We start from the raw sequence: 22,030 nt of genomic DNA, 5'->3' as shown, positions 1-22,030 counted from the left end.
GGACTTCTCCACACTCACCCTTCCCCAACCCTCATGTCAGTTTTCTGTTGCTTGTAATAAAGAGAAACATGACAGAGGCAGAATCTCCAGTTAGACAGGGACTTGGAGAATGAAGGAGAGGCCAAGAATGTCTTAATGGAAAGGCGCCACCTTGCAGATGGGCAGTTATGGGAACTAAACTCCTTTATCAACCGAGGAGTCACAAAGCTGTTGAGTTGTCCACCTGGAATCTTTTCTTGTCCACCTGGAAATTTCATTCCCCTCCCCTGTAGCTGTAACATTGAGTCACTTGATTGTCACTTGGATTTTTAGTTTCTGGTCCCTTTTTGGAGAGCTCAATTATGCATCTAAAAAACATGTTTATTAAATTTGCTGAGACATTTAAATTAAATTTAAATTTTTAGACATTTGCAGCAGAAGGGTTTTCTGCTTGTGTCCTATATTATTCCTCTTTGCTTCGCTGTCTGCCTTCTTTTTGATATTTGGATATTTTAAAGAATTCTATTTTATTTATCTACAGACTTTTTAGCTAGGTCTCTTAACAGTATTATTATTATTTTTTTGGTGACTGCTTGACATAAAAATGTATAAACCATGAAACTTTCTTATAAATCAATTAACTTTCCCCTCCAGTATCCCCTCCAGTAAATGTCATATGTATTACATCTAAATGTTCCCACAAGACAATGATTAATAAGTGTTTTAAATGGTCATGTATTTTTTTAAAGAGATGAAAAGTAGTCTTTCATATTTACCCATAGTAACAATATATAAAGCTCTTTGTTTCTTCTTGAAGATTTGAGTTTCCATTTGATTTCATTTTTCTTTCAACCTACAGAAAAAAAATTTTTAAAGCATTTCTTGTAGTGAATTTCTTTTAGTTTTCTGTTGTATGAAAATGTCTTTATTTTGCCTTTATGGTTGAAAGACATTTTCACTGGATATAGAGTTCTAAATTGACAGCTTATTTTTTCTTTCAGTACATTAAACATATTGTCTCATTGTCTTCTGATCTCTCTAGCTTCTGGTAAGAAGTCAATGTGTAGCCAAATGGTTGTCCCCCTTTTGCCAATGTGTCATGTTTTTTGGCTGCTTTTAAGATTTTCTCTTCAATGTTGCTTTCTAGCAGTTTGACTATGATGTGTGCAGGTGTAGTTTTTTTTTTTTTAATTTTTTTTTTTTAATTTTAAAATCTTTAATTCTTACATGCGTTCCCAAACATGAACCCCCCTCCCACCTCCCTCCCCACAACATCTCTCTGGGTCATCCCCATGCACCAGCCCCAAGCATGCTGCACCCTACGTCAGACATGGACTGGCGATTCAATTCTTACATGACAGTATACATGTTAGAATTCCCATTCTCCCAAATCATCCCACCCTCTCCCTCTCCCTCTGAGTCCAAAAGTCCGTTATACACATCTGTGTCTTTTTTCCTGTCTTGCATACAGGGTCGTCATTGCCATCTTCCTAAATTCCATATATATGTGTTAGTATACTGTATTGGTGTTTTTCTTTCTGGCATTCCTATACACGAATAATGAGAAAGTAGAAAAAGAAATTAAGGAAACAATTCCATTCACCATTGCAACGAAAAGAATAAAATACTTAGGAATATATCTACCTAAAGAAACTAAAGACCTATATATAGAAAACTATAAAACACTGATGAAAGAAATCAAAGAGGACACTAATAGATGGAGAAATATACCATGTTCATGGATCGGAAGAATCAATATAGTGAAAATGAGTATACTACCCAAAGCAATTTACAAATTCAATGCAATCCCTGTCAAGCTACCAGCCACATTTTTCACAGAACTAGAACAAATAATTTCAAGATTTGTATGGAAATACAAAAAACCTCGAATGGCCAAAGCAATCTTGAGAAAGAAGAATGGAACTGGAGGAATCAACTTGCCTGACTTCAGGCTCTACTACAAAGCCACAGTCATCAAGACAGTATGGTACTGGCACAAAGACAGACATATAGATCAATGGAACAAAATAGAAAGCCCAGAGATAAATCCACACACATATGGACACCTTATCTTTGACAAAGGAGGCAAGAATATACAATGGAGTAAAGACAATCTCTTTAACAAGTGGTGCTGGGAAAACTGGTCAACCACTTGTAAAAGAATGAAACTAGATCACTTTCTAACACCACACACAAAAATAAACTCAAAATGGATTAAAGATCTAAATGTAAGATCAGAAACTATAAAACTCCTAGAGGAGAACATAGGCAAAACACTCTCAGACATAAATCACAGCAGGATCCTCTATGATCCACCTCCCAGAATTCTGGAAATAAAAGCAAAAATAAACAAATGGGATCTAATTAAAATTAAAAGCTTCTGCACAACAAAGGAAAATATAAGCAAGGTGAAAAGACAGTCTTCTGAATGGGAGAAAATAATAGCAAATGAAGCAACTGACAAACAACTAATCTCAAAAATATACAAGCAACTTCTTCAGCTCAATTCCAGAAAAATAAACGACCCAATCAAAAAATGGGCCAAAGAACTAAATAGACATTTCTCCAAAGAAGACATACAGATGGCTAACAAACACATGAAAAGATGCTCAACATCACTCATTATTAGAGAAATGCAAATCAAAACCACAATGAGGTACCACTTCACACCAGTCAGAATGGCTGCGATCCAAAAATCTGCAAGGTGTAGTTTTCTTTTTGGGAGGATGGGGCTGCCTGGCTTGTAGGATCTAAGTTCCCTGACCAGGTATCTAGACTGTGATTGCTTTAGGAAGCAATCTATACTTCCCAGTATTGGAAGTGTAGAACCCTAACCTCTGGGGCATCAGAGAATCCCCAGGTGTAGTTTTCCTTGTATTTTTCTTTCTGAGCATCTTGAGTTCTTACATTTTTGTCTTTCACCAGATTTAGAGCTTTGGGGCCTTTATATTTCAAACGTTTTTTTCTTCCCCTTTTTCTTTATGCTTTCCTTTTGGGACCCTGATATAAGTATGTTAAATTTCCGTTACTGCTCTACAGGTTTCTAAGACTCTGGAACTTAAAAAATAGTTTAATTTTAAAAAGCACTTTTTAAATTGGCTGTACTATGTGCCTTTCAGGATATTAGTTCTTTGACCAGGGATTGAACTCTGGCCCTCTGCAGTGAAAGTGCAGAGTCCTGACTGAACCACCAGGGAATTACCTAAAAAAAAAAAAAAAAAAAACCTTAAAAAATATTTTTGTCCTTCAGATTGGATACTTTCTATCTGTTTTCAAGTTCACTGATTTTTCTGTCATATCCAATTTGCTGTTAAGTCTGTTCAGTGAGATTTTAGTTTCAAAATTGCATTTTTTTAAGTTCAGGAATTTTCTTTTGGTTCTTTTTTAACATTTCTCTTTTTTTTCCCTGCTGAGATTCTTTACATTTTCATTAATACAAGCATATTTTCTCTTATTTCAATGAGCAGAGTTATAAAAATCTGCTTTTAAAATCCATGTCTGCTAATTTCCACATTTAGATCATTTTGAGACCAGACTTGTCTCATGGTCTTGTCTCTTGAAAATGGGTCACATTTTCCTGATTCTTCACAAGTTGAGCAATTTTGGATTTTATGCTAGACATTGTGGGATGTTCTGTAGTAAAGACTCTATATTATATTTCTCCAAAGAGTTCCCCATTTTTTTTAAAGTGAGAAATTAACCTGGCCAAACTCAAACTGTAAAGACATTTTCTTGGGCAGCAGCTTCAAACCCCTATTTTGCCTTTAGCTGAGGTATTGGAGTCTGCTCCCTTCATATATGCCCCAGTTCAGAGACTTGAGCAGAGTTTATAAATAGAATTCAGGACTCTCTCTTCCTGGCTCACATCTTTTTCCTCATCCTCTCAACTTTTCAGGACCTGTGGTTGCTCTAAATTCCATCTGCTAATTCTTTAGGCCAGAAAGACTGTTTTCTATTAGAGTTTTAGGCATGCTGTGTAGTGCTAACTTCGGTCTGCCCTCAGGGTAAAATTTGCAATGATGGAAAACTCATCCTCTTCTGATCCTTTTTCCAAGTTTTGATTCTTCCAGAATCTGCTTGTTCACTTTCCATTGACTTCACTTTCCAGTTTTTCTTATTTGTCTTTTTTTCTTTCTTTCTTTTTGTACAGAGTTTTTAGTTGTTATTTGTCTAAGATCCTGATAGGATCTTACTTGGCCATCTGAGTCATATTCCACATGGTATCTTAGTGTGATTGAGTCTGTTTCCCCCAAACTTCTCCAAATTTTAAGCTATTTAGTTGACTTTTCTTATCCTTTATCTCATTCCCCACTTCTTCACAAAAAAGCTTTGTGAAGCTTTCTAAACTACCCACATCAAGTGTTTATCTCAGGGTCTAATTTAGGGGTGATGTAAATTAAGATTTACTTGCTCATTAAATCATTTGGTCATTCACACATTATTTAATCCACCCAAAGCCCTTAGAATTATACTGTGAAAAGAGCTTAACTGTATCTCTGTTTCACATGTGACTGATTTTCAGTGCGATTGTGTTATGACTTTTGACACTATATTTGATAAGCGGTAGAATCTAACTTCTAAGCTAGATGCGTCTGATTCTAAAATCTTACAGCACAGTGCGTTTTAGGTTACTTCATCATTGCTTTCTCACCTAAAAAAGGGGATAATAAACTATGTAACACATAGGATTATTTTATCAGTTAAATGAGATATTGTGGATACAGGACACAGTGTTTATAAAATATTAGATATTATATCCATCAGCTTTCACTATATGGTAAGCAATCTCAAATTTTCAGTGGTTTACAATAACAAATATTTATTTCTTTTTCAGGTTCATCTTGTCAGCTACTGTTTAGATGTGATTTTACTCCAGACTGCAAGCTGAGCAACCTCTACCTATATCCTTATTTTGAGACCTAAACTAAAGGAAAGCCTTATGCTTTTCTGATGACAGAGGGCACGGAAGCTAGGAGAGTTTTGAAATCTTTCAGTTCCTCAAGAACTTCTGTTTGGAAGTAATACATAGCAAAATGTTCCATTGGCTAAAGCAAGTCAGATGTCTTGAGCCCATAGTAAAAGGGGCAGGGGAAACATTTTATTCATGAAGAAAGAGGGCGTGAATAACCGCACACAATAATACCATCTACCAAAGATTTAACAGTCATTACTGCTCCCACACAGTTACAGTTTTCCAACAACCAGAGTAGAAGGTGGATCATAAAAATGGCAAGGGTCCAAGGGAGTATTTTATTAAATGGCAAAAGGAAAAAAAAAGTTCAGACGAGATACTATGGGCATTCAGAGACAGTTAGTATGTGAACACATGGATTGAGAAAGTTCCTGTGACTGAGAGAAGCCTTTAGTTGGGTCCTGAGAGGTGATTGGGGGTAACAGGCATTCTAAGCAGTCATAGCAGGACAAGCAAAGGGACAGAGGTAGGCTGTTTGGCTGTGTTTCGGGGTGTTTTTGGTGGGAGGGGAATCACTAGGGGCAGGTTGGAGAGCTTGGATTTCAGGCAGGAGACAAAAGGGAAACGTTGGGAAATTTGGGGCAAGATTCAGAATTGAAAAGTTGTTTTAGGAAGATTGGCTTGGCTATCCTCCAGAAGTGCAGATGGGTGGCAGTGAGCATTTCTCCAGTGTGAGACACAGCAGCCATTCTTCCCTCTTCAAAGTTGTACACTGGTTCTGTGAGACAAGTATATGGCAAAAATGTGGTGAGCATGACAAATATTTCCTCAATGCAGACTTGACGCCCACAAATAAAAAAAATGAAAATTGTCTTACTTGTTTTTCTCTGAATCTCCAGTCTGACCAAATAAAGAGCATGCTTGGGTATGAGACAATACCTCCCACACAAAAACATAATTAAAGTAATGTATTCGATAGGCTGGACGTACAATGAAACCTTGCAAACTGGATGAAAATATTTGTGCACTGTCATTTTACTTTGCTTTTGAACTAACCAAGGGAAGACAATTTGAACAGTTTTCTGTTGTACACTTCAAAATAGAGAAACGATTTCTAAACTTTTCCATCTTTGGATTCCTTAGCAACATACAATGCCCAGAAGCTTCTGGAAAGCAGTGACAGTGGCTGTGGTAAGAGTTTCCATCAATTATTTTATTTCATTATTTTTCCATTTACTGTTGTTGTCTTTCATTAACAACCTCTATAAGTAGATGTTTGAATGAGGTTAGTTGAATGTCAAAATTAGATTTATGACTTAGCCAAGTGAGAAAAAAAGTGATGCATGTATTTATCAATCCTTTATCCAATCACCTAAAAATTAATATTTCTTTTTTTTCCCCCTATTCATGCCATGAGACTACTTCATTATACGTTGCTCATTTTTATATGGCTTTATAATTAAAAGGCATAACTGACTATCAAAAAATACTAATCATGGCTTTCATTAACTTTGAAAATGCATTTTTTTCCATATAGAAGCTGATGGTGACAATCTATAGCCACTATCTAACTGAGGTTATATGCCCAACTGCATACACATCTTGGGAAAAGAAGCATCAGTAAAACTTGGAATAACTTTAAAATTCTCCAGAGCAGTACAGATATTATATATGAGAAACAAACCCTTAAATTTTATAAACTGGACTTGCTTTTATTGGGGATGTTGATGCAAGAGCTTAAAGCCCACGGGGTTTCCATCAGTCTTTCAATGCTTCCTGTGTTGCAGTGGTGCTACATTCCCGCGTTCCTGCGTCTCACTGGGCTAACGCCAAAGTGTCAACAGGGCTCCATTCTCTTCCAGAGAATTCAGGGGAGAAGACTTTTCTGTACTTATTTATTAATAGATTGTTGGCAAAATGCAGTTTCCTGCAGTCGTGGGCTGAAGCTGACTCCATTTCCTGGCTGGTTGTCAGCTGAGTGTGTTCCCAGCTTCTAGAAGTTGCCCACGAACCCTTTCCATCTTCAAGGCCAGCAATTTTTCTAGCATTTAAATTTTATTTTGGAACTTGTAATGGTTAACTTCTATGTGCGTTTCCTTATTGAGAGTGTCCTTCTGGGCCCATCTGAGATGGGAAGTAGGGTGGCTTGTGTACAGGAGTTGATAAGCAGATTCATGGGAAAACCACCATGGGTTCAGTGCTTTAGATTTCACAGCTTTGTGCTAAACATTTCATGAGCCCTGTAGCCTCTCAGTTGTCGTGTCTTCAGAAGAAGGGAGTGGAATTAGATGATTTATAAGGTCCTTCCTAACTCAAAACCTTTACATTTAAAAAAGCAGTCCCTCCCATGACGTCTTTCCTAATCTCTAGTGACACCCCCATCTTTCAAAACTCACGGTATTTGTAGGCTTTTCTCTCTTGCCTCACATAAGCTTTCAATTTTGTAACAGTCCTAGCAAATAACATAGGGCTTTTCCCCTCTAATTTTTTATTTTGAAAAATTTTAAACTTCCCAGAATTTGAAAGACAAGTACAATGAACACCCATCTATCTCTAAATTCTGTATATTACATATATTATGTATGTTAATATGTGAACTATATATTTTATCTATGGATAATTTATATATGTGTGTGCATATATATGTATATATACACATGCTAATCCATTTGAAGATAAGTGGAAGGCATCATGACTCTCAGCATTCATTTTCTAAGGATAAGAACATTCTCCTACCATTATCATATTGCAAGTGATAAAGAACCTGCCTGCCAGTGCAGGAGATCTAAGAGACATAGGTTCAATCCCTGGGTTGGGAAGATCCTGTGGAGGAAGGCATGGCAACCCATTCCAGTATTCTTACCTGGAGAAGCCCACGGACAGAGGAGTTAGAGTCCCACCATGGGCTAGAGTCCGTAGGGTTGCAAAGAGTCAGACACAGCTGAAGTGACTGAGTACATATAGATCATATTAGAATTTCCCCAATTGTACCCAAAGTAACTCATAACTGGTTTGATTTTTTGACTCAGGCTATGATCAGGGATGATGCATTATATTTTCTTGCCGTGTGATCTAACCTAGAACGTTCTCTCCACCTTGTGTGGTTTCTTATGGCATCGCTGTGTTTGGAGAGTACAGACTATGCCGTTATCATTTGGAATGTCTCGCATTCTGAGTTTGCTCTTTGGTGTCCTTTGATGAAACTTAGATTAAACATTTCTGGCAGAGCAGAATCACAGTTGGTGTGCACTTACTGCATTGCGCAAGAGGCTCAGCAAGTCCCTTTGTCTCATTATCAGTGGTGAACAACGTGATCACTTAGCTAAGGGCAGACTACCAGATGGCTCCATTTTGAAGGTGTATTTTCCTCTTTGAAGTTACAACTTAGAGACCATGCAAACTGTTGCTCATCAGTTTTAGCCAGTCATTTTATCATCCATTAATGACTTTTGCCTAAATTAATTATTACATTGGGGAAGGCAAATGGTTAGTTTTAAAAAATTCTTTCAATCCTTCAGAGATATTAGTTGTCATTTCTCTATCAGGAAGAGTTTTTCCCTCCACTCTTTTTTTCCCTCTGCTCACTCTACTTCTTCTGAGTGCCTTCAGGGACTCCATTTTCAATTTGACATGCTTTAACGCTTCACTGTTTTTAGTCTTTTTGATGCTCAGGTTATCCCAGATTGAGCCAGTGGAAGCCTCTTCAAATCAAGACACAACTTCACTAGTCTTTGAGCATCTCCTTGCCTTGTGGTGTGAAATATTTCAGTCTCATCTTATATTTTTCTCTGTCCTAGACCTGGAACGAACCACTTCTCCAAAAGAGTCTTGGTTTCTTTCAGTGTGAAATGGGATTTCAGTTAACACAGTCTCTGCCCTAGGAATGCTCATTGCAGCTACTGCTAAGTCGCTTCAGTCGTGTCCGACTCTGTGCAACCCCATAGACGGCAGCCCACCAGGCTCCCCCGTCCCTGGGATTCTCCAGGCAAGAATACTGGAGTTGGTTGCCATTTCCTTCTCCAGTGAATGAAAGCGAAAAGTGAAAGTGAAGTCGCTCAGTCGTGTCTGACTCCTAGCAACCCCATGGACTAAAGCCTACCAGGCTCCTTCATCCATGGGATTTTCCAGGCAAGAGTACTGGAGTGGGGTGCCATTGCCTTCTCCTAGGAATGCTCATTGCCAATGGGATAATCGTTGTTTCTAGGCCTTTCCAGTAGAGAGAGCCAGGAATTCTTTTTAAGAAGAATGATATAGTTAGTTACAATAATATATCTAAGTTTAAGATTATGGGGTTTTTGCCAACTGCTCTGTCTGACATTTTTATTTCTTCTCTCCCACGTCAAGAATTCTGGTTCTCAGTCACACCAAGAATGAAAGGATTAGCATGTCACCTAATTACCCATTTGCTTTATCATTCATTACATGCATAATAATCTCAGAATAACACTTACTGTGCACAATACAATTACTAAAAATAGTTAATGAATTTTTTTTTTTTTTTAGTTATTTTCATCCTTAGGGTATATAGGTATATCCAGGGTATATCTCTCTATAGGTGTACAATCACATCTAGTATTTTAAAGTCACTTGGATGTTACTCAGCCAATAAGGAATAAATTTTGCCATTTTCAAACAACATGGGTAGACCAAGAGGGTATTGTGCTAAGTGAGATAAGTCAGTGGAAGACAAATATTATTGATATTACTTACATATGGAATCTAAAAAACAAGTGAACAAAGATAACAAAACAGAATAGACTCATAGATGTTGTTGTTCAATCACTAAGTCATGTCCAACTGTTTGTGACCCCATGCAATGTAGCACACCAGGCTCCTCTGTCCTCACTATCTCCCAGAGTTTGCTCAAACTCACGTCCATTGAGTCAGTGATGCCATTTAACCATCTCATCTTCTGCTGCCCTCTTCTCTTCTTCCCTTCAGTCTTTCCCAGCATCAACATTTTTTCCAATGAGTTGGCTCTTCGCATCAGGTGACCAAAATATTAGAGCTTCAACTTCAGTCCTTCCAATGAATATTCAGGGTTGATTTCCTTTAGGATGGACTAGTTTGATCTCCCTGCAGTCCAAGGAACTCTCAAGAGTCTTCTCCAGCACCGCAATTCAAAAGCATCAATTCTTTGGTGCTCAGACTTCTTTATGATCTGGCTCTCACATCCATACATGACTACTGGAAAAACCATAGCTTTGACTAGATGGATGTTTGTCAGCAAAATAATGTCTCTGCTTTATAAAACACTGTCTAAGTTTGTGATGGCTTTCCTTTCAAGGAGCAAGCATCTTATAATTTCATGGCTGAAGTCACTGTCTGCAGTGACTTTGGAGCCCAAGAAAATAAAGTCTATCACTGCTTCTATTTTTTCCTCATCTATTTGCCATTAAGTGATGGGACCAGATACAATGATCTTAGTTTTTTGAATGTTGAGATTCAAGTCAGCTTTTTTACACTGCTCTTTCACTTTCATCAAGAGGTTCTTTAGTTCCTCTTCACTTTCGGCCATTAGAGTGGTATTCAAATGCATATCTGAAGTTGCTGATATTTCTCCTGGCAATCTTGATTCCAGTTTGTGATTCATCCAGCTCAGCATTTTGCATGATGTACTCTGCAAAGAAATTAAATAAGTAGGGTGACAATATACAGTCTTGTACTCCTTTCCCAGTTTTGAACCAGTCCGTTGTTCTGATTGTTACTTTTTGACCCAAATACAGGTTTCTCAGGAGACAAATAATGTGCTCTGCTACTCTCATCTCCTTAAGAATTTTCCAGAGTTTGTTGCTATCCACAAAGTCAAAAGCTTTAGTGTAGTCAGTGAAGCAGAAATAGATGTTTTTCTGGAATTTCTTTGCTTTCTCTATGATCTGACGAATGTCGGCAGTTTGATCTTTGGTTCTTCTGCCTTTTCTAAATCCAGCTTGTATATCTGGAATTTCCCAGTTCACATACTGCTGATGCCTAGCTTTGAGGATTTTGAACATAACTTTGCTAGCATGTGCTGCTGCTGCTGCTGCTAAGTCGCTTCGGTCGTGTCCGACTCTGTGCGACCCCATAGATGGCAGCCCATGAGGCTCCCCCGTCCCTGGGATTCTCCAGGCAAGAACACTGGAGTGGGTTGCCATTAAATGAGTGCAATTGTACCATAGTTTGAACATTCTTTAGGATTAGAATGAAAACTGACCTTTTCAATCCTGTGGCCACTGCTGAGTTTTCCAAATTTGCTGGCATATTGAGTGCAGCACTTTAACAGGATTATCTTTCAGCTCAGATGAAATTCTGTCATTTCCACTAGCTTTGTTCACAGTACTGCTTGCTAAGGCCCACTGACCTCACACTCTAGGATGTCTGGTTCTAGGTGAGCGACCGCATCATTGTGGTTATCTGGGTCATCAAGACCTTTTTTGGTAAGTTCTGTGTATTCGTGCCACCTCTTCTTGGTCTCTTCTCCTTTCGTTAGGTTTGTGGTTTCTGTCCTTTCTCATGCTCATCCTTTCATGAAATGTTCCCTTGATATCTCCAATTTTCTTGAAAAGATCTTTCCCATTCTATTTTTTCCCACTATATCTTTGCATTGTTCATTGAAGAAAGCCTTCTTATGTCTCCTTGTTATTCTCTGGAACTCTGCATTCCATTGGGTATATCTTTCCTTTTCTCCTTTGCCTTTTGCTTCTCTTTTATTCTCAGCTCTTTGTAAGGCCTCCTCAGACAGCCACTTTGCCTTCTTCTATTTCTTTATCTTGGAGATGGTTTTGGTGTCCTCCTGTAAAATTTACAAACTTCCGTCCATAGTTCTTCAGGCACTCTGTCTACCAGATCTAATCCCTTAAATCGACTCATCACCTCCACTGTATTATCATAAGGGATTTGATTTAGGTCATAGCTGAATTGCCTAGTGGTTTTTCTCTACTTCCTTCCATTTAATCCTGAATTTTGCAATAAGGAGTTGATGAGTCTGAGCCACAGTCAGATCCAGGTCTTGTTTTTACTGACTGCATAAGCTTCTCAATCTTTGGTTGTAAAGAACATAACCAATCTGACTCATAAATACAGAGAACAAATAGGTGGTTGCCAGAGGGAGGGGGTTGCAGGGATAAGTGAAATAGATAAGGGAGATTAAGAGATATAGACTTCTAGTTATGAAATAAATAAATCACATGAGGGTAATGCACAGCATAGGGAATATAGTTAATAATACTATAATAACTTGTTTGATGACAGATAGTAATTAGACTTGTGTGATCAGTGTGTGGTATATACAAATATTCGATCACTGTATTGGGAATCACTCTTGTCGGTCAATTATACTCCCAAAACAAACAAACAAAAAAACTAATAGAAAATAGACAGGATTTGTGGTTATCAGAGGTAAGGGATAGGGAGAGGGGGAATTGGGAGACGGCAGTCAAAATGTACAAATTTCCACTTATAAGATAAGTAAGCCCTAAAGATATGATGTACAATACAAAAAATGGAATTAACACTGTTGATGTTATATAAGAAGGTTGTTAAGAGTGCAAATTCTGAGTTCTCAACGTAAGAAAAACAAGTGTGTTTTTCCTTCTGTTTTGTATCTGTATGTATGATGGATGTTCACTAAACTTATTGTGGTCATTATTTCATGATGTAAGTCAAGTCATTATGCTGTACACCTTAAACTTACACAGTGTTGCATGTCTGTTATGTCTCAATAAAACTGAAAGAAAAACAAAGTCACTTGGAAAAGTTATTTTCTGGAATTGGATATAATCCTAATTTCATGTGTTAGAGATTGTTCTCATTTAATTTAAAAACTAATAATACAAGTCAAAATGAACATTTCAGCATTTATTCTTGTTTTTTTAAAATATATATGCTAAATTTTTTACAATGAAAATCTTCGTTCATTAGTAGCAGTAACGTTAACTTATTTAGAATGTCTGAAAAAGTAGGTAAAATAGTTTCAAGAGTTTCAGTACAATATCACTACTAACAAGGCAATACCAAGCAAAATCTTAACATTTCTTTTTTTTGTCCTTAGAATGTATCCAATGAAGCTCGTAGAGTAATGGGTTCAAAAGTTATTTGAATTAATTCCCTTTTCTGTTTGGTTTTGCAACTTAATTATTTATTTCTGGCTGCATGGGGTCTTTGTTTCTGTGTGTAACCTGGCCCAAATTAAAATCACTTGGTGAGTGTTTGAAATATACTGATCCATGTTACTCCTTTCTAGGCTTATTAAATCAGATTTTCTGTGTTTAAGAGAGAACATTAAAAAACAAAACTCTCAGTGTGATTCTAGTTACAGTCAAGGTTGAGGACCACTGATCTGTAGGCAGATGGGAATAACAAGGTGGGCATCACAACATGTGAATGAAGGGTGTGAAGGAGAGGGAAAGAGTCTCCTGGGCTGGGAATATTTGGACTCACAGAGCATACAGGATCGTGCGAAATAGTGAAGTAAGAGGATGGATATGACTTTGAGAGGAGGAAGACGTGGAAGTGGGCAAGAGCAGTGGATCCGTGACTGATGCACGGACAGGAGTATGTGATGAAAATGAAGGCAGCAGGAAGTTTGGGTCCTGTTGTGGTGAATAGCTCAGGTGGTAAAGAATCTGCCTGCAATGCGGGAGACCCGAGTTTGATTCCTAGGTTAGGAAGATCCACTGGAGAAGGGATAGGCTGCCCACTCCAGTGTTCTTGGGCTTCACTTGTGGCTCAGCTGGTAAAGAATCCGCCCGCAATGCGGGAGACCTGGGTTCGATCCCTGTGTTGGGAAGATTCTCCTGGGGAAGGGAAAGGCTACCCACTTCAGTATTCTGGCCTAGAGAATTCCACGGACTGTATAGTCCATGAGGTCACAAAGCGTCGAACACGACTGAGCGACTCTCACTTCACTTCACTTTAGAATAAAAGAAAATTCAGGTCAGACGGTGGGTTAGGGAAGGAAATGGCAGCAGAAAACTCATTTGGCGTTTCAGAAATAGGAGGCAATGATCTGACAGGATGATGGGTGTACCAATCTCTCTGTTAACTTTTTTGATCTAGAAATGAGAAGGAAGAATAATATCCGGTAGAAGAAATACTGCAAGCCACACAATTTTGAGCACCAGTGGTGCTGCCCACATCTGACTCTGACCTTCCTCCTTTCCCTGTGGTCCCTTGAGGATGAGCCAGGCTTCTCCAGACCCCTCCACCCCAGGCTTTTGCCCACCACCTTACGGTCCAAGTGACCTCATATTTCCTCTCTTAGGCAGAGGAAGGGGTTGATTGGACATATTTGCTTATGGGCTTCCCAGATGGGAAGTAAAGAACCTACTTGCCAATGCAGGAGACGTAAGAGATGTGGGTTTGATCCCTGGGTGGGGAAGATCCCCAGTAGGAGAGCATGGCAACCCACTCCAGTATTCTTGCCTCGAGAATCCCATGGACAGAGGAGCCTGGTGGGCTACAGTCCATAGGGTTGCAAAGAGTCTACTATTTTCTCAATAGACTTATATGGTGTAAACTTTATGGCTGCCTACCTGATGACCCAGAATGCCCTGAATATTGATTTTTTTTTCTTTTAACAGCTCTTACTTACTGGGGCGTGGGGGAGGCAAGAGAGTATGGGGGAAAAAAGTGAATATTTCAAATTATCTTTTTCTACTCAAAACAAGGATAACTTCCTTTGCTAGCTCAAAGGTCACACTAAACGTGTGATTTTAGTTTTCTGATTTTCTGGTTTTCTGATTCCAAATTTCCTAATCCTCTGGTGACTCATGCGACTAAACTAAGATGTTAAAACACAAGAGATTATTTAAAAATAACAAATAACTATTAAAGTTTTTGCCTTTCTGCTTTTGTATTAGTAGAGCATATTTGACCATTATAGAACAGAACTGGTTATATATTTCAAAATATATATCTTACTGTGTTAGAAAGTTCAGGAGTCCACTATTTTGGTAGAATGGTGCATCTGTCTTGCAAAAAATATCTTATTTTAATTTAGCATCTGGAGGGTCAGGTTGGTGTAAGGTTGCCTCATGCCAGAGGGTCAGAGGAAAATCCCTCTGTAAGGAGGAGGCCAGCCATCAGGTGGCAGTCAAGCACTACCCAGTAACATAAGAAGCAGCATCTGCGTTCAGGTTAGTGTGTATGATGGTGAAGCAATGGATTTTGTTGAAAAACAAACATGTTTAATTTTAAGAATTTTCTGCCTCATATGTAGATAAAATCTTATATAGACCACAAACACTATTATTAAAATCCATACAAACTAAGATAAAAGTTTATTACTTCTCTGCTATTATTATTTTAGTGTAAGTCATCTCTGACTCTTTTGTGACCCCATGGACTGCAGCCCACCAGGCTCCTCTGTCCATGGAATTCTCCATGAAAGAATACTGGAGTGGGTAGCCATTTCCTTCTCCAGGAGATCTTCCCGACCCAGGGATCAAACTCGTGTCTCCTACATTGGCAGGCAGATTCTTTACCACTGAACCACCTGGTAGCCCTTCTCTTGCATGCTTCAAACAAAGGATATTATTTAGTAATTATTACATATTATTGCCCATATGCTTGAAAATACATGTCAATAAATAGTTCCTAAAAGTCTTCTGTCAGGAAAATGTCCAGAACTTCTTTTGTGCAAAGGGAACTGCAGCAAGACTGATGAGCTGTCACGATGTACCACTGCCTGGCATTTCCTGGGAGCGGCCTCCTTGTCACCTCAGAGGGTGTGCAAACTTTCAAGCCCAGTTCAGAAGGAGGTGAACTGGTGAACAGAAGACAGTTTCACTTTTCTAAAAAAGATCATATTTGTATTCCCAAGTTAACTTTTGATTGATATAAATATCTAACATAGCATTTAAATGTACTAAATAGAGTCTCTGTATGTAATTAAAGCTGTTTAGATCCACGCTAAGGTAATTCTTGGGCTTCCCTGGTGGCTCAGACAGTAAAGAATCCAGGTGCAAGGCAGGAGACCTGGGTTCAGTACTTGGGTCAGGAAGATTCCCTGGAGAAGGGAACACTATGCACTCCAGTTTCTTGCCTGGAGAATTCCAAGGACAGAGGAGCCTGGTAGGCTACAGTCCATGGGGTCGTAAAGAGTCAGATACAACTGAGCGACTCTTTCTGGTAAGTTAGTTATATCATAGAAAGTAACTAATGTGAACATTTTAAAGCATAAAATCAAAATCACATCATCCTTACTGATATAAATTGATTTATCTCACTGTTACTGTTCCTTTCTCTTTTAAATAGAGACTGTGTGATTTTTATTCGGTCAAACTATCTTTTTGTTTCACGTCTTTATTCTGTAAATTTAAAAAAATATACAAAAGAAGAGAGACTAATATAATGAGCCCATTTATATTCCTATTTCAGCTTCAATAATTGCCAACATTCTGCACTATTGTTCCATCTCTTCTCTCCAACCTTTATTTTTCCAAGTATCTGAAACTTTTTAAAGTAAACCCAAGAGATCATATCATTTATCTTGTGAACACTTGTTTGTATCATCAGTAATTGAAAATTTAAAAGAAAAACACCAACCACATAATCACACCACCACTATCCCATTACTGGAGCGCTTGATATTTAACTTTGTTTCAAAGCTCAATATGACATCCTTAAGAAATAATATTTAAGTTTTGAGGGCTTAAAATGAGGATATGCTATAGAATGTTGAATAAATATTTATTTTTGAAAAATAGGCAAACCGTTTTTAAATACATTTAGTATATATTGCAGCTGAAGATGGATAAACTCTGTACAGTCAGCAAAAACAAGACTGGGAGCAGACTGTGGCTCAGATCATGAACTCCTTATTGCCAAATTCAGACTTATATTGAAAAATATAGGGAAAACCACTAGACCATTCAGGTATGACCTAAATCAAATCCCTTACAATTACACAGTGAAAGTGACAAAATAGATTCAAGGGATTAGACCTGATGGAGTGTCTGAAGAACTACGGATGGTGGTTCATGACATTGCATAGGAGGTGGTGACCAAGATCATCCCCAAGAAAAAGAAATATAAAAAGGCAAAACAGTTGTCTGAGAAGGCCTTACAAATAGCTGAGAAAAGAAGAGAAGCCAATGGCAGAGCAGGAAAGGAAAGATATACCCATCTGAATGCAGAGTTCCAAAGAATAGCAAGGAGAGATAAGAAAGCCTTCCTCAGTGATCAGTGCAAAGAAATAGAGGAAAACAATAGAATGGGAAAGACTAGAGATCTCTTCAAGAAAATTAGGGATACCAAGGCAATATTTCATGCAAAGATGGGCTCAATAAAGGACAGAAATGGAATGGACCTAACAGAAGTGGAAGATATAAGAAGAGGTGGCAAGAATACACAGAAAAACTGTACAAAAAAGATCTTCATGATCCATGATAACCATGATGGTGTGATCACTCACCTAGAACCAGACATCCTGGAATGTAAAGTCAAGTGGGCCTTAGAAAGCATCACTTTGAACAAAGCTAGTGGAGATGATGGAATTCCAGTAGAGCTATTTCAAATCCTAAAAGATGATGCTGTGAAAGTGCTGCACTCAATATGCCAGCAAATTTGGAAAACTCAGCCTTGGCCAGTCCAGTGGCCACAGTACTGGAAAAGATCAGTTTTCATTCCAATCCCAAAGAAAGGCAATGTCAAAGATTGTTCAAACTACTGCACAATTGCACTCATTTCACATGCTAGCAAAGTAACACTGAAAATTCTCCAAGCCAGGCTTCAATGGTACATGAACCATGAACTTCCAGATGTTCAAGCTGGATTTGCAAAAGGCAGAGGAACCAGAAATCAAATTGCCAACATCTGCTGGATTATCAAAAAAGCAAGAGAGTTCGAGAAAAACATCTACTTCTGCTTTACTGACTATGCCAAAGCCTTTGACTGTGTGGATCATAATAAACTGTGGAAAATTCTGAAAGAGATGGGAATACCAGACCACCTAACCTGCCTCCTGAGAAATCTGTATGCAGGTCAAGAATCAATCATTAGAATCAGGCATAGAACAATAGACTTGTTCCAAATTGGGAAAGGAGTGTGTCAAGGCTGTATATTGTGACTCTGCTTATTTAACTAATATGCAGAGTACATCATGTGAAAGTACAGAGTACATCAGAGTACATCCAGCCAGGCTGGATGAAGCACAAGTTGGATCAAGATTGCCGGGAGAAATATCAATAACAGATACACAGATGACACCACCCTTAAGGGAGAAAGTGAAGAAGAACTAAAAAGCCTCTTGATGAAAGTAAAAGAGGAGAGTGAAAAAGCTGGCTTAAAGTCAACATTCAAAAAACTAAGATCATGACATCCAGTCCCATCACTTCATGGCAAATAGATGGGGAAACAATGGAAACATTGACAGACTTGATTTTCTTGGCCTCCAAAATCACTGCAGATGGTGACTGAAACCATGAAATAAAATGATGCTTGCTCCTTGGAAGAAAAGCTATAATCAAATTAGACAGCATATTAAAAAGCAGAGACATTACTTTGCTGACAAAGTTCTGTCTAGTCAAAGCTATGGTTTTTCCAGTAGTCATGTATAGATGTGAGAGTTGGACCATAAAGAAGGCTAAGTGCCAAAGAATTGATGCTTTTGAACTCTGGTGTTAGAGAAGACTCTTGAGAGTCCTTTGGACTGCAAGGACATCAAACCAGTTCATCCTAAAGGAAATCAGTCCTGAATAGTCATTGGAAGGACTGATGCTGAAGCAGAAGCTCCAATAATTTGGCCACCTGATGCAAAGTGACTCACTGGAAAAGCCCCTGATGCTGGGAAAAATCGAAAGCAGGAGGAGACGGGGCCGACAGAGGATGAGATGGCTGGATGACATCACCGACTCAATTGACATGAGTTTGAGCAAGCTCTGGCAGTTGGTGATGGACAGGGAAGCCTTGCCTGCTGCAGTCCAAGGGGTTGCAGAGAGTCGGACATGACAGCAACTGAACTGATAGAGAGACATTCCATTATTTAAACTGTAAAATCCTCATGTGTGAGTCATTGGACATATGAAAAGCATATACATTTCTAGAGATAGACAAAGTTTTTTTTATTTGCATGTGTATATAAAATTTTGTACACTTTCATAAGTAAGATAAGTGTGTTCCAATTAGCTTAGTTCTGTTTTATTACCACAGTCCCAGTAAAAGTTATACAAATATAGCTACATTGGTTAAACTATGTCTGCCATGAGGCTTAAGACTTTCTGATGCTCAGCTCTGTTTATTCTGGCTTCCTTTCATTTTCAGACTTTATGTGATGTAATGTTCCCTATAAAAATCTGACATCAATATGGGTAGGATGGGATTCCTTAAACATTTTCTGTAGATAATCAGTGTTGTTAGATGTTAGTATTCTCCTCCTGGGCTGCCCATATTGACCTTAGCTTCAACTGAAGCAGGCGTGAGGCGTTTGTTTACCTCAAATAACTAAAGCTTAAGATCATGCCGCAGCATTTAGTTAAAACCAGGAGAGGCAGGCTATCGCCTAGATGAATGTAATTGATATTGCATATCCTTTAAGGAATGCAATGTTTAGATTATATCTAGTGGTGGTGAAGAACAAACAGACAGCTTTTTTTCCCCTAAGACTTGTAACTCTTCCACGCTATTTACAATATTCTATTAACCCAGTATACTGCCTGTGTGTGACAACCTTGCAGGGTTTTCCTGGCAGATGGTTAACCGAAAATCTAGAAGAATATACAGATTCAATTGCAAACATGAATATAAAGTAACTGTTATTTCCTCAGATTTTTCCTCTCTTCTGTGTATGCCAGCTTTACATGGAATTAGTCTTGGGAGAACTTGTATGAGGAAAAGCATAGGAAAGTTAACTTTGTCTCATCATATTTCTTGTTGTTTAAGTCGCTAAGTCGTGTCAGACTCGTCGCCACGCCATGGACTATAGTCCGCCAGGCTTCTCAGTCCATGGGATTTCCCAGGCAAGAATACTGGAGTGGGTGGCCATTTCCTTCTCCAGCCTCATCAGATATCTCTAAATTTTATTTGTTGACTAACTTCTGAAACTCTAAAACCAAAGTTCTATTAATTCTATAGTAGAGAGATTGAATTCTTTGTTCAAATACAACTCCTGAGCCCTAAGCCTTGGGAATTATTTATACCTTGATGTGTATTCACCCACTATCCTTTTCTCTGGGCAAGTCTTGATGTTGACGGGAACATGAGCAGACCTAGGTTGCTCTCAGAAAGAATACATATGGGCCGTCTTAAGAAGCAGGTTTATTCAACAGAGTTACCTCTGGTCAGAATTTGACTAACTAAAAAGTACCAAGTAACTTTGTGTCAGTAAGTAGCCTAAAATTACCTCTTTTGATTTCTGTTCAGGCTGAAAACATCTGTTTAACAAAATGTTATCAGAAGTGTTTTACTGAAAACAAATATTATAGGCTGCTGTAAGAAACTGTTTTGTCTAATTTCCCTGAAATACATCCTCCAGCCATAAAACTGCCAACATCATCATCTACTAAAAGCTATACCAATAGTTCCCCTTCATGGATCACAGCCTTGTTGTGCCGAAGGGGCTTGAATGACTCAATGAAGCTGTGAGCAGTGCTGTGCAGGGCCACCCAAGACAGATTATAGCGAAGAATTCTGACGAAACGCTGCCCACTGGAGGAGGAAGAAAAACTGTGACAGAACCTAGACCAAAGCTATGACAAACCTATACAGCACATTAACAAGCAGAGACATCACCTTGCCCACAAAGGTCCTTATCATCGAAGTTCTGGTTTTTCCAGTTCATGTACGAATGTGAGAGTTGGACTATAAAGGCTGAGCGCAAGAACTGATACTTTCGAATTGTGCTGGAGAAGACTCTTGAGAGTCCCTTGGACTGCAAGGAGATCAAACCAGTCAATTCTAACGAAAATATACCCTGAATATTCACTGGAAGGACTGATGCTGAAGCTGAAGCCCCAATACTTTGGCCACCTGATGCAAAGAACCAACTCATTGGAAAAGACCCTGACACTGGAAAAGATTGAAGGCAAAAGGAGAAGGGGATGACAGAGGATGAGATGATTAGATAGCATCACCAACTCAGTGGACATGAATTTGAGCAAACTCTGGGAGATAGTGAAGGATAGGGGAGCCTGGTGTGCTGTAGTCCGTGGGGTCACAAAGAGTCAGAATGACTTTGTGAATGAACAACAAAAACAACGTATCAACATATAATTGGAAAACTTCCACTTCAAATGGAGTAAAGTGTATTAGAACTTGTAAACTTCTGAGTGACACACTCTTGGGTTTTAATTTTAGTTCTGACACCAACTGTTGGTCTATTACGCTCTCATAAATTTGATTTCTTTACCCATAAAATAGCATAATCCCTGACTAATAATAATAGCTGTGTTGGAGATGGTTTTAGCTGAGATGGCAAATATGAAGTCTGGCTGTCTGAATTTGGGTTATCCCAAAAGAAGATTGTAAGGCAAGGACTCCAGTAAAATAGTTTACTTGGAACTTCAGAGAAGGGAAGTGAAGGAAGGAATCTAGTGATGGGGGGTAACCAATAAAAAGTATGTCCTTGGGTCAGTTGGCTACACAAAAGGCACCCAGAGCTTAATTCTGTAGGGAAAATGTGCAAAGCACACACGTTAGAAAATTCCACCTGAGGAGTGAGGGAGTTGGGATATTAACACACCAGCTTCTGGGAGGCCACTGGTTGAGGGCTTCTCCCTCGGGTATTACTTCCTTAGCACTTTATCCTGCTCTTGAACAACAGCCCCGTGGGATGCCGATGCCAGCATCAGAATCTCACTGGAGCACACCAAAACTTCCTCAGGAATGTGGGCTGGGCACTAACGTGCCTTCTACACTAGTACAGTGTTTTCCCAGGCTTCAGCAAAAGATGAGGATTCCCTGGTGGCTCAGTGGTTAAGAATCTGTTGCCAATGCAGGAGACACAAGTTCGATCCCTGGGTCGGGAAGATCCCTTGGAGAAGAAAATGGCTACCCAGTCCAGTATTATCGCCTAGAGAATCCCATGGACAGAGGAGCCTAGCGGGTTATAGTCCATGGGGTCTCCAAAGAGTCAGACACAACTTAGTGGCTAAACAACAATAATAAAAGATAGCTATTGAAATAAAAAGTTAAACTACCTTTTATTAGAAGATGTTATTGAAC

The 22,030-nt window shown here is 38.7% G+C and overlaps 1 protein-coding gene across 1 annotated transcript in view; it reads left to right on the top strand.

Moving 5' to 3' along the window:
• The window catches only part of FILIP1 (filamin A interacting protein 1), a 253,107-nt gene continuing 237,092 nt past the window's right edge, over positions 6,016-22,030 (top strand). The window contains exon 1 of the mRNA XM_018052874.1: positions 6,016-6,082. Coding sequence (XP_017908363.1) covers positions 6,044-6,082 — 39 coding nt within the window. The 5' untranslated portion in view covers positions 6,016-6,043. The remainder of the gene's footprint in view (positions 6,083-22,030) is intronic.

Source organism: Capra hircus, chromosome 9, assembly GCF_001704415.2.
Source record: "Capra hircus breed San Clemente chromosome 9, ASM170441v1, whole genome shotgun sequence".
Lineage (NCBI taxonomy): Eukaryota > Metazoa > Chordata > Mammalia > Artiodactyla > Bovidae > Capra > Capra hircus.
Note: the sequence above shows the minus strand (reverse complement) of the source record. Positions and strands in the feature narration are given on the sequence as shown.